The 12457-nt window shown below is 47.4% G+C and overlaps 1 protein-coding gene across 1 annotated transcript in view; it reads left to right on the top strand.

Moving 5' to 3' along the window:
- Positions 1-12385, top strand: part of MYO1H (myosin IH) — a 47284-nt gene extending 34899 nt beyond the window's left edge. The window contains exons 20-31 of the mRNA XM_036822857.1: positions 1651-1727; positions 3106-3174; positions 4564-4648; positions 5335-5494; positions 6129-6212; positions 6994-7087; positions 7300-7355; positions 8198-8333; positions 8705-8775; positions 8912-9009; positions 9611-9710; positions 10773-12385. Of these exons, the coding sequence (XP_036678752.1) occupies positions 1651-1727; positions 3106-3174; positions 4564-4648; positions 5335-5494; positions 6129-6212; positions 6994-7087; positions 7300-7355; positions 8198-8333; positions 8705-8775; positions 8912-9009; positions 9611-9710; positions 10773-10796 (1054 nt within the window). The 3' untranslated portion in view covers positions 10797-12385. The remainder of the gene's footprint in view (positions 1-1650; positions 1728-3105; positions 3175-4563; positions 4649-5334; positions 5495-6128; positions 6213-6993; positions 7088-7299; positions 7356-8197; positions 8334-8704; positions 8776-8911; positions 9010-9610; positions 9711-10772) is intronic.
- The last annotated feature ends 72 nt before the right edge of the window (positions 12386-12457 follow it).

The raw sequence follows: 12457 nt of genomic DNA, 5'->3' as shown, positions 1-12457 counted from the left end.
TAAATATAAAATAGATAAACAACATGGTCCTACCGTATAGCACAGGGAACTATAGTCCATATCCTATAATAAACCATAATGGAAAAGAATTTTTAAAAAGACACCCATTTCCCCTTTATCACTTTGAAGCTATTTCAGGAACAAAACCCAAAAGATTATAACAAAAGATGCCCCATTGCTCTAATCACTTAGGAAATTACAAGGGTTTTGGGAGCTGTGACACTGGAACGGGGCAAAGACCAAATACATATTTCTTATTACAAAGCACCGTATCACAAGCACTAAATGGTTAGAAAGGCTACATAGCTGCCTATTGGAGGAGGTTAAGTATAAAGGAGCCCTGGGTTCTAAACCTGCATTGGAGACTGGGATGAGCTTCTTTGTGCACAAAATGAGGAGGGTATCAGCGCGAATTCCCTAATCTCTCTCTGCCTAGATTCTTTCATTGTTCAAAATGTATGCATGACTTCTCAGAGGGGATATTAGGACTTCTGCGATGAGAAAGCTCCTCTAGCATCTCCCAGAAAGTGGAGTTCTAGAACTCTAGGTATCATTACTGTAGAGTTGTTGTCCGTGAGCAGGACTGTTCGTACACATTGAAAGCGTCAAGGCACAACTCAGTGGGGTGAACCAGGATAATCTTCATCTGTTCTCTTAGACATTTTGGTCAGCGTTCATTTGATAGCAAAGAACAGGGCCCACACATGAAGAGGATCTACTGCCAGGCCGCAGAGATTCCAGCGTCAGGAATCTCTGCCTTTGAATCCGTCAGTGGGCTTTCCCTGCCAACTTGTACATGGCCCTCTATGACCACCCTGGCCCCATTCCATCCTTTATTCTTCTATTCTGGGCCCTGCTCCAAGGAGCAGTTACTTTTCCAAGCCAGATTTCTGAGGAATAGGGCTTAGCACATCCAATGGGAGGTGGGTCAGGGAGGTCAGAGGTGTTATCTGTCCCCGGTATAAAACCTCTGATGGGTTCATGTGGCACGATGCACTGCTGCCCCCCAGTGGCTGGCCTGGGAAGTTTCCCTCAAAGGGTGGGTTGCCTGAGAGGGCAGGCAATATGAGCTCAATATTTATAATTTATCTTTGCTGGCTGATGGGATCGTCTCCTAAACTTAGACCCATATTCTCTGTTATCACTTTTTAAAGCCCAGGGAAGTCACTTTGGGTTAGGAAGGTGAATTAACTTCCTAGGGCTGCATAATGAATTAACTACAGACTGGTTGGCTTAAAACATAAGAAATTTATTTTCTCACATTTCTGGAGGCCAGAAGGCCAAAATCCAGGTGTTGGCAGGGCCGTGCTCCCTCTGAAGTCTCTCTGGGAGGATCCTTCCTTGCTGCTTCCAGTGGCTCCTGACTTTCCTTGGCTTGTGGCAGCATCACTCCAATCTCTGCCCCTGTCTTCACATGGCCTTCTCCCCTGCGTCTCTCTGTGTCTTTCCCTAAGAACGCTCTCATTGGATTTAGTGTGATTTTATCTCAATCTTTACCTTGATGACATCTGCAAAGACCCTATTTCCAAATAAGAATCACATTCTGAGGATCTAAGTGGATGTGACTTTGGGGGAGGGGGGAGGACACTATTGAATCCACTACAGATGGTGATGACCAGTTAATAATTAAAACATTTTTTTCATTTCTAGAACCAAAATATTCATTCGCTTCCCCAGAACTCTGTTTGCTACTGAAGATGCCTTTGAATTCAGTAAACATCAATTAGGTATGGTTTTTTTTCCTGCCCTGATTTTAACAGAATGTGATATGCACAAGCTTTGCTTGGGAAACATCTTAAACATGAGTGTTTGATATGTTAGAAGCACTGGCTTTGGAAACCCAGAACAATGTAATAGGATTATAAGATACAGGTGAATTTATGCCTTAACCCAGAACAAGGCAACAAGATTATAAGATACAGGTGAATTTATCCCTTATGTTTGGAGGGCTGTCATGGATGCACCTGGAAACTTAAAACGCTGTCGTTCTGCCTCATTTTTAGTTTGGATCCAACTTTGTTGTGCCACACCAGAACCTAAACCCACGGAGTCCATCCCCCTTAAGTGAAGGTTTTTTTAAAACTTCATTTGTATAAGTGTCTGATGTCAGAAGGTGTAGCTGCAAAGCCCACAGCCAGGGTGTTTGTTGTGAATGGTAAATAAGAAAACTTAGACGGGAGGAAAATGCAAAAAATCACAAATCAAAACTACCAGAGAGTAGGGGCTTCCCCTCTGAGATCTCACCTGGCCTGTTGAGACCAGCTCTGCTTGAGTAATCTCAGTGCTTGCTGTATTCATGATCTCATTGTATTCTCGGAACAAACCTGTGGACGAGTGGTATTATCATCTCCACTTTACATGGGGGGAAGCTGAGGCCCAACAGCAGCAGAGCTGGGGTTTGAGTGTGTGTCTGTCTGGCTTCAGGGCCTGGGCTCGTAACCACTGTGCTTGGTGGTCTGTTTTTGACCCCTCCGGCAGCGGGCACGGATAACCCAGATCGGGTTCGTGGGCAGGTGCTGAATGCGGGGGCCTGGGTTAACATTTCTACCCAGCTCCCAGGGGATGCGATGCTGCTGGTGTGTGGGGCCCTCGGGGAGCTTGGTCTGCAGGGGGACCCGTCACTGGGTGCAGGGGGCGCACTGTGAATGGAGGAGCTAAGGGCACGTGTGTGGTTCCACAGCGCTGGGTTCACACTCCTGCTTCACAGCTGCGTGGTTGCCTCGCGCCTGGCAAGGGTCTTCACCGCCTGGCTCTGTGATCCCCTTTGTGAAATGTGCTGATGCCCGCCTGCCTTGCAGGGTTGGGTGGGAGGATGAAATATAATGCCTAGAACCAGAGGCCAGCAAGCCCTCCAGGTGGTGGTTCTGTTCCTTAGCTGGGGGGAGGCAAGAGGAAGAAAGGGAGCCCCAGTTACTGGCCAGCTCTGGCACTCAGGCTGAATGTAACCCGCCTTCTCTCGTTTCTGTCCTGTCATATCCCGTGGCTTCCTCTGTCACCTCTATGCTGCACGCCCCTAGGGCCACTGCCAACACCTCCTCTGAAGGTCACAACTACCAAGCTGCACAACTGAAAGCCATTTCACCAAAAGTTTTGTTTTCTTTTAAGTTGCGAGAATCCAAGGCACGTACAAAGGCTGCCTGGAAAGGAGAGCATACGTGAGAAAAAGACAAGCAGGTAAGAACTGAACAGGACCTCTCAGGTTTGCCATGGACCACAGTTTCCCTCTCATCCACGTGGCACCTAGATGCACAGGCTCCTTTGAGCATTCTCTTCGCCTGCCTGGCCTTGAAGCCTTGGTGTCGGGCATTCTCAGGGTCCGGTTCTGGGGCCTCATTTTTACTCTACATAACAATGCAGCCTATACTTGTTCCACAGACATGTTTTATTTGATCCACAACATATGCATGTTTTTTTTTAATTAATTTATTTTTGGCTGAGTTGGGTCTTCATTGCAGTGCACAGGCTTCTCATTGCGGTGGCTTCTCTTGTTGCAGAGCACAGGCTCTAGGCATGCGGGCTTCAGTAGTTGTGACTCGCAGGCTCTAGAGTACAGGCTCAGTAGTTGTGGCGCACAGGCTTAGTTGCTCTGCGGCACGTGGGATCTTCCTAGACCAGGGCTCGAACCCATGTCCCTTGCACTGGCAGGCAGATTCTTAACCACTGCGCCACCAGGGAAGTCCACGCATGTTTAAAGGGTAATTGTTTTTAAAGGTTACTAACACCATGAATGCACTTGCAGCCCCTGCACTTTGTCCCTCCCCAGTCACTTCTCAGCATCCCCCCCACACACAACTATTCTGAACTTTGCATTATTTCCTTGTTTTTCTTTATAATTTTATCATCTATGGATGCATCACTAAATAATATACTTGTAGGCTGGAATGTTTTGAACTCCATAAAATTATGCTGTTTGTATTTTTCTTCTGCGACATTTCTGTTGCAATAAAACTTTACTTAGACACAGGTGGCCAGCCCGAGGGCCGCAGTTTGCTGACCCCTGTGCGCTATATGAGCGTACCGCAATTTAGCTGTTGTGTTGATGGACATTTGGGTTGTTTCCAGTTGTTTGTTTTTGTAACAATGTGGCCATGAGGAATAAAAGAAAAGCATTTTGAGTATCTGAATTAACTGCAAAAAAAATCTGAAAAGCATTTAAAAATTGGGACACAAGCCAGAAATCTAATTTTTGTGTGTCCCAATTTATGTATCCCCATTTTTTAATGTAGACAACTAAAACTAAACACGGGGTGAGACAAAGCAAATGCAGGGGCAAGACTAATCTGTGCCATCAAGTGCCACTCTGGTCCCTCAAAAAGACCTCAGAAAACTGACCCCCTTGCATAATTCTGGAGCTTCCCAGCACCCTCTGCTCCTCTGTCACTCTGGTTCAGCTATCCGTCTGGGCAGAGACTGATGACTCTCATCCCACTTTCCATCTCAAGGGCTAGCGGAGTGCTGTGCTGGGCATCCAGGTGTTTGTGGAGTGGGTGAATAATTCTGGAAAAGGCTTTTGTATTTAAGTGATCGTGCTCACCTTCTAATGCCAGCAGTGAACTCTTTCAGCCATTAAACTTGAAGCCCACTGGCGTGGAGCCCTGGCTCGGAAGGAGGCCATAAGGAGAAAGTGGGCTGTGCAGATTATAAGAAAGTAAGTTCTCATTTGGGTCCAGTAGGGAGGAAAGGTCTCTAAGTGCTATTGTGCTGCAGAGGGTGGTCATGGACTTGGAGGTTTTGGCTTTGGGCAGAAAAGTAATCTTCCCTGCAGGATGTCAACCCTTAGGAATTCTGTTCCACCTCCTTCCTCTGAGCTCCCTAATTTGACAGTGATGACAACTCAGAATGTTTGTTGTTTCTCTTAGCCTAGTTCAAGAGTCACAAAGCCGAATGCCTTCTGAGGCCAGGCAGGGCCAGCGAGTCTCATGAGCTGGGATAAGGCAATAAGGTAGGGTAGGGACTGCGGCAAACTGGAAAGCTCAGTCCACCTAAGAGGGGCAGTCACTACTCCACGTTAGCAGACTGCAGCCAGGCCAGTGTTGGCAGATCTTTTGATTTTTTTTCAAGGAAAGCTGGATATCTGGCTTTCATGTAATACCTCCCAGTTTTCTGTTGTTGTTGGCAATGAATTCAAGTCACTCAAAACAAAACAAAAAATGGTGTGGGTGAAATAGAACATATCTTTGGGCCAGATTTGGCCTGTGGCCCTACTTGGCGAACAAAATAATCTCCACCGTTTTGGCCACCGTTGAATCAAACCAGTGGGGGAGAGAACACAAGTTTCAGTGAAGAAATGGGAAGTGAAGAAATAGAAAACTAACAAAACTCTCTCCCGCTTAGGTTCATAAAGGGATTCATCAATCGCAACAAGCCCCTCTGTCCTGACAATGAGGAGTTCATCGTGTTCGTGCGGAAGAATTACATCTTGAATCTTCGGTATCATGTCCCAAAGAACGTCTTGGACAAGAGCTGGCTGAGGCCTCCTGGCATCTTGGAAAATGTAAGGACTGTTCCAGAACTCACGTTGCAAATGACGTGGGCACAGATGGAGCTTAACTTGTATATTATTTGGTGCTGCCTCCCTTGCCTTGAAAGGGCTGCCTCAGCAGACAAAGCACTTCCCTGCAAGAGTGATGCCCAAGGAATTTAACTCCTCAGAATTCGTATATCCTCTCTAGAATTATAAAGCCCGTGGAGGTCTGTTTCAACAGAGCACTCCTGAATGGTTTCTGTCCTTGATGTAACATTTCAGATGGGTTTAGGAACTGTTGCCTAGAACAGTGTTTCTCAGAAGATGCTCTGGGGACCCTCTGTGTCTGGAGCGCAGAGTGGGAGTGACTAAGATTCCTGGGCCCCAACCCGGGCCCACTGAATCAGCGTCTCTAGGAACCTCCTGGCCAGCAACTCAGGTGACTCAAAACTCATTCAAGATTAGGAACCACTAGTTTAGCAGTAGCGAACAGTGAGCCCAAGACTGGAACATGAGCTGCTTTCTTTGACTAGAAAATATTAATGCTGTCCTTTACCTCAAACTGAATTCAGCTGTGCTTTCAAAGCTTCTGTTTTGGCGGCTGAAGCCTAAAGCGGGGGCGGGTGAGGGAAGCAGGTGGAAAAGGAGAGTGTTCTCCACGCAGGCATCGAATCTGCTCAGGAAAATGTGCATGAGGAACCTGGTCCGGAAGTACTGCCGAGGGATCACAGCCGAGAGGAAAGCCCTGGTAGGGACGTGGCGTTGCGGGCAGGTGGCAGGATGCTGGAGGGGTGGGTGCTGGCCCCTTGAGAGTCAGCAATCCTCACCCACCATCTTACCTGTAAGCCAAGGGTCACACAAGGCTCACGCCTCATACATGCTTTGAGGATGAAACGCATGTAGACCACTTAGCACAGAGCCCTCGTTAACTGGCAGCTGTTAAAAGTAGCATCGCCCTTTTGTTACCATGGGAACACCATCTAGACGGCCTCTGAACTGCAAAGCATGCAGGGCCCCTTCTCCGCTGGTGGCGTGGTTGTTTATGTTCATTTGCTCGTCGGCAGACTTTTTCTGTAAAGAGCTAGAGGGTAATATTCTAGGCTTTGCCGGCCACGCCATCTCTGTTGAAATTATTCTGCCCTGGTACACACAAGCTGCCAGAGACAACCTGTAAATGAATGGCATGGCTGCACTCCAAAAAAACTTGACTGGATTTGGCCCACGGGCTGTAGTTTGGGATCTCTGACCTAGGAGAAACTCTCAGCTCTGAAAATTCCACTTCCAGGAAGTCAGTGCAAGTAGAGACAAGCGTAAGTGTCAACTTCAGACTCTCATCAGTAGAATTTTTGGAGCATTTTGGCCAAAGCCAAATGTGTTTGACTTCTATGTGTTCTGACTCCTATGCAGAAGTAAGACAAGGCTCCTTGAGGAGCCTTACTTATTCAGGAAAGCAAGCGCTAGTGTGGACCTCTTCAGGTCCCCAAAAGCCTCATGGCTACCATTTTGTACTTTTAATCGTGTATTACCAGATGCAGCAAAAGGTGGTTACAAGTGAAATATTCAGGGGAAAGAAAGAAGGCTATGCAGAAAGCTTAAATCAACCCTTTGCCAACAGCCGAATAGGTAAGTCCCTTTTTCCATCTATGTGCTCACTTTCCCTATTTAAAAAAAAAAAAAAAGTCAAAGGAAGATGCTTGATCTGCATTTCCTGACAGCTATCTATCTCCCAGGCTGAGGTCTTGGTCACAGAGGGACAGAAAACCAGCAGATGCCAGTGGCTTGTGCACAGGGGTGGTATTTAGTGATGATTCGCTGTGTTCTGGTTGCTTCCTTAGATGAAGGAGACATTAATCCCAAAGTGCTTCAACTCATCAGCAGTGAGAAAATCCAGGTAAGGAAATGTGTGTCCTTGCCTGAGACAGGATTCCCCTGTGGGGTCTGAGAACAGGGTCTGTCTGCTACGTGAAGGGGGTCTGGAAGCACTATTTAAAGGCAGGGGTGCGTGTGCGTGGGCCGGGCTCTCAGCTGCGATGCTCTGGGTGTTAAGATGATAGGGATCACGATTACGTGACGATTAGGCACCTGTGGCTGTTCCATGGTCCTCAGCTGTCACCGCGTTTGGCTTTCTATGAAGTTGAGCGAAATGCAGGCATACACTTAATCATTAAACATCCCCTATTAGAAGCAGTGTGCCTGGGCGCCAACGTGGGTTTCATAACTTAGCTGTGTGATCCTGGGCAGATGACTAACACCCTCGGTGCCTCCATCCTTCTGTGAATGGGGAGGACGGAGGGGTTGATGGTGTGAAGGGCACAGGCTGCGGCCTGGCATGCGGCAGCTGGTGACTGTGGCTCTGGTGGCTGCTCGGTCACTTTGGTCCCTGGGGACTAGAAACCTGTGACTAGGTTGGATTACCCTCTGGCTGTCAGGGCTCTTAACGCCTGCAGAGTGTCTTCATCTCTGCTGACCTTTCAGAGCAGCCCCGTGAGGCAAGTGTCTGTGGCCTTGAATTCCTCTGAAGGTCAACGCCATAGGCAGAGCCAGGAATCACAGCCTTTCACGCAGAGAGCCAGGGTTCAGGGAAAACCCATTTATGCAAAATCTGTTTGAGCCCCTCTCCGTTGGGGTGCTCGAAGCAACGTTTCCAGAGGCCGAGTAACAAGGCACTCGGTACTCTGCCGCCCTCCCCCGGGAAGCAAGCGTCCCCTCGCAGTGACGGTCACCTCCTTGCAGTACGGTATCCCGGTCATTAAATACGACAGGAAAGGCTTCAAGACACGGCAGAGGCAACTCATTCTCACTCAGAAAGCAGCTTACGTGGTGGAACTTGCCAAAATCAAGCAGAAAATAGAGTACCCTGTGCTCAAAGGTAAGAAGCAGGCAATCTTCAGAAAATTCACTGGGTTGACTCAGCTCCCGGGCACACCAGCAGTGAAGCAGCCTTTCACTGACAGACCTAAGTGAAGAGTGCCCACAAAACCCAGGGCGGCCCAGGCTGTGCCTCTTATTCTGGCATAAATGCCAACGGCATCTCACTCCAGCATCCAGGTCGGACACTAGTCATCTTTAACAGGGACCAGCTTTGTATTCCGAGCACAGGTGCTGATTGCTGGGCCACCCCACTTGGCCCAGCTAGGAGGGAAAAAGCCTGGGGCTGGGGACCCCCAAGGCATGCCTCTTTTTTCTGTATTAATGTCAAGTTGTCCAGTTCCTGGCCCCTAACTTTGGCTCTGTCCTAAGGTGTCTCTACCAGCAGCTTCAGCGATGGAATCTTAGTCATTCACATTTCCCCAGAAGACAACAAGCAAAAGGTAATTGACAGCCACAGGGCTGCTAACAGAGGGAAACACTGCCAAAATCTTTAGCTGCCCCCAGTGAAACCTCAGCGATGTTCTTCTTTGAAGCCGCTACCACTGAACCGGCCGTGTTCTCTCCTCTCTGCCGCAGGGGGATGCCGTCTTACAGTGCAAACACATATTTGAGGCAGTTACTAAACTCGTCATGCTGGTTAAGAAGGAGAACATTGTAAATGTTGTTCAGGGAAGGTAGGTGGTTTCGTCTGTACTCAGGAAGTCATTCAATGTTAAGTGTCTATTAACAGATCAAGGAAGACGCAAATGTTAATCGTTTCACCCAGGCCTGCCCCTCCCCGCAAAGCAAGAACTGCCTACCCACAAGGGGTGGGGTACCCTTGCCCCCTCCGATCACCAGCTTTCTTCCCTCCTCACCCCCTAGGACTTGGGCTCCACAGAAATGAAGTCAGTGATCACTTATTCACCAAAGGGAATGAAAAGTGTGGTCTCACCATCTAGTTTTCAAAGGAGGTGCTTATGGTCCTAACAGAATTTGTCACCCAGTGAAAGGGGGACCCCCTGGGCGAGAGCAGGTGCCAGCCACACCTCTACCGTTGATGCCTGTGGAAGAACTGTGCTAAACTGATTTGAAAATAACTAACTACAGGAAGGCGTGGCCATTTTCCCAGTTGCAGAAACGGTTTTCTTTCGATTACTCAAATATACAATAAAACTCTGTAATGAAACAGGAATTTGATCTTGAAACTAGTAAGCGTCACAAGTGAATTTCTTTTGCAGACCCAAAGCTGAGGGAAAAAATATGTCAGTAATTTATCACTTTGTGTATTTTAAGTTTACAGTTTTATATTAGTCCTGGAAAAGAAGGCACAATAGTTTTTGACACCGGACCAGAAGAACAAATCTATAAAGATAAAAACGGACAGTTAACAGTGGTGAGTGGCCGTGTCTGGGGAGGGGGAGGTGTAAGCAGTTTTAAATAAGACTACAGGTTAAAATTCTCCCAATTTCAGTCCTCCTGTAGATTGACCAGAATCATTATCTAGTTTATTTCTCCCTCTGTCCCTGATTCTACGTTGAAAAATAGGAAGGAATGGGTACTAGAGGTGTAGATTCAAACACTGAACGAAAAGGAAAACAGTTTACTCACATTTGTCAGTGAACCAGAAGTTGACATTAAACTTTTCTCAATATTAAACGTCAAAGCCCAACTCTTCACGGGATGTCAAAGGCCTCATGCCCTATCACGTGGTTCTCAAGTGAGTCTCCACGGGGGAAACCCCTGGCGAGCTTCGAAAAATACCAGTGTTTGTGTCTCCCCCCACCCACTCCCCGACACCATGACATAACTGGCTGGGGGTGAGGCCTGGGCTCTGGAACACAAGGATCCCAGGACTGAGGAGGAGAGGTTTGGGAACCAGGCGCATCTTAAGAAGTCAAGCCTGAGTGCTCGGTGCTCTGCCCTCCCTAGCAAGTTTGATCCAATTCTGCTGGGAAACGACAAACTGAAAGCTGAGGGGGCTGAATCTTTAAAACGTAGTCTGTAGCAAATTATGAATACTTGGTATGTATATACAAACTAAAAAATGGTCTAACAACATGGACTGTCTCGTACACATTTAACGATGAAATTGTTTTGTGGACAAAGAGTACACGTAATTGCCCCCGAACACAGTTAACTCCTTCGGGGACAAGTTAAAATACTGAAGCATGATTTTTAATGTAAAGTATAGGTGACTTTTCAGTTTACATGCTGTCTTAAAACTTACCCCCGTTCCTCCCTGGCTGGCTCAGGCTGAAGCTAAGAGGCCTCAGTGAGCCCATTTCTAGACGTGGCTCGTCTCATGGGAGGTGGGGCAGGAGACGGTGTGGGTGACGGGGCTTGGCTGCTCGCAGCTTGTCCACGTCCGCCTCAACCATGCGGGCGGCTGCGCTGCTAACTGCTTCCTCCTGAGTGACAGGAGAGACCTCTAAGCCTCAGCGTGTACCTTCCCCAGGTGTCGGTCCGCATGAAGTCCTGATGGAGGATGACGTCTGATCTCTCCCATCGCCGTTTCTGCTGCAACTGAGGAAAGCACCCAGGAAGCTCAAATTTGGTCCAGTTAGCGACACCTTCAAGCAAAGGTTCCAGCAGCTCTAGGAAAAGGATCGTGCCTGAAGAAGCGGAGTGGCGTCTTACGCCAAAGGCCAAACCCTCAGGTGTTCTGTCGCACTACATGTTCTCTTTAGCGAGCCAACCTCAAGTCACCCAAGGGGGTGACTTTAAACATCCCCAATAGGACCTACACTTGACGGGCACTTGAACATGTCAGTACGGGGGGTGACAGATTCTCTGTCATGCTGCCTCTGAGGCACAATGAAGTATTATACGTGGTCTGAGAGCATAAAGCTGCAAAAGTTGAATTTTGCTTTAAATAAATGAAACTCAGAAACATACCCAATTCCTTCACGGCTTTAGGTTCCACGTGGTGAGGTGTAGCTCTCCCCACCCCAAACCTGCAGTCGGAGGCAACAGCAGCTGACTGCTGTTTCACAAGCCCAGCAGCATTTCCACCCAAGACTTCCTTCCAGTGTTTGAGTTCAAACACTACGGAAAAATGACTCATCTTTTCCACCCTGAGCAGCAACCTTTAGGTGGTGAAGTAGAAGGTGGGCTCTCTGCTCTGCTCTCTTTCCTGTGAACTGCACTTCAGTTCAGTGGCTGGACTGTGCTGGGCGTTTCTGAAAAGACCCAGAAAAACAGATTTAAGTGGAAGCGTTATATAACTTTTATTTTACATATGTCCACAGATGCTTGTACAACATACAGTGACTACTTCTGAAGCTCATAGCGTTTTTTTCCATGGCACAAAGAGACAGAAAGGTTAGTGACACACGTGTTACAGTGACTCTGGGTGGAGCCCTAGAGAACACACATTCCAGAGGGAGGGCGGGGGTACCTGCACAGCGACCGCCCTGCTAAGCCACTGCAGGAGGACGATGGAGAGGCGAGGCCCCCAGTCATAATCAGATGACTTACTTGAAAAAAAGCCTCATGATGAGGGACCCAAAGCTGTTCTGCTTTTTCCATTGTAAGTAAGTTATTACAGTGTAATAAAACTTTGCTCTTCACCAAATCTTAGGCCAGTGGTTGTTTTACTGGGACGGTTCTTAAATACAAATATTGACTTTTGTTGCCCTTAGTGCTCACATAAGAAATCAGTTCTTTGTAGAATATGTCTGATAACAGAGCTTGGACCAGCCAACACTTTGTCATGGTCAGCTCACGGCTGTATGCAACTAACAAACAGTATCACTCACCATGGAATGTTTCATGAACTTGTTCATATCCCAGGGAAGCAAAGACTCCAAACGACAAGTGCAAAGTTGAAGGAAATGTGAAAGTAGAGAGACGGCCAGAAACATTTGGTCAGAAGGTGTAGACGCCCCAGCTAATCAGACTGTTCCACAAAGTTAGTTACTCGTCACGTAAACATTTGAAAAACAGAACTTACATGATGGCTTTTCCATTCCTACAGAAAACATCAGAACTGACATTCACTTTAACTTTCTAAAAAAGTTCAACCCAAACAGCAGGGTTGGTGTTTAAAACTTAAACAGTATAAAATATTTACAAAACATTATTTAAGCCCCCTCCCCTCCCATCCTTAACACTTAATAAAATCCAAATGGCCTAATATGA

This window comes from Balaenoptera musculus, chromosome 14 (genome assembly GCF_009873245.2).
Source record: "Balaenoptera musculus isolate JJ_BM4_2016_0621 chromosome 14, mBalMus1.pri.v3, whole genome shotgun sequence".
Classification (NCBI taxonomy): Eukaryota; Metazoa; Chordata; class Mammalia; order Artiodactyla; family Balaenopteridae; genus Balaenoptera; species Balaenoptera musculus.
Note: the sequence above shows the minus strand (reverse complement) of the source record. Positions and strands in the feature narration are given on the sequence as shown.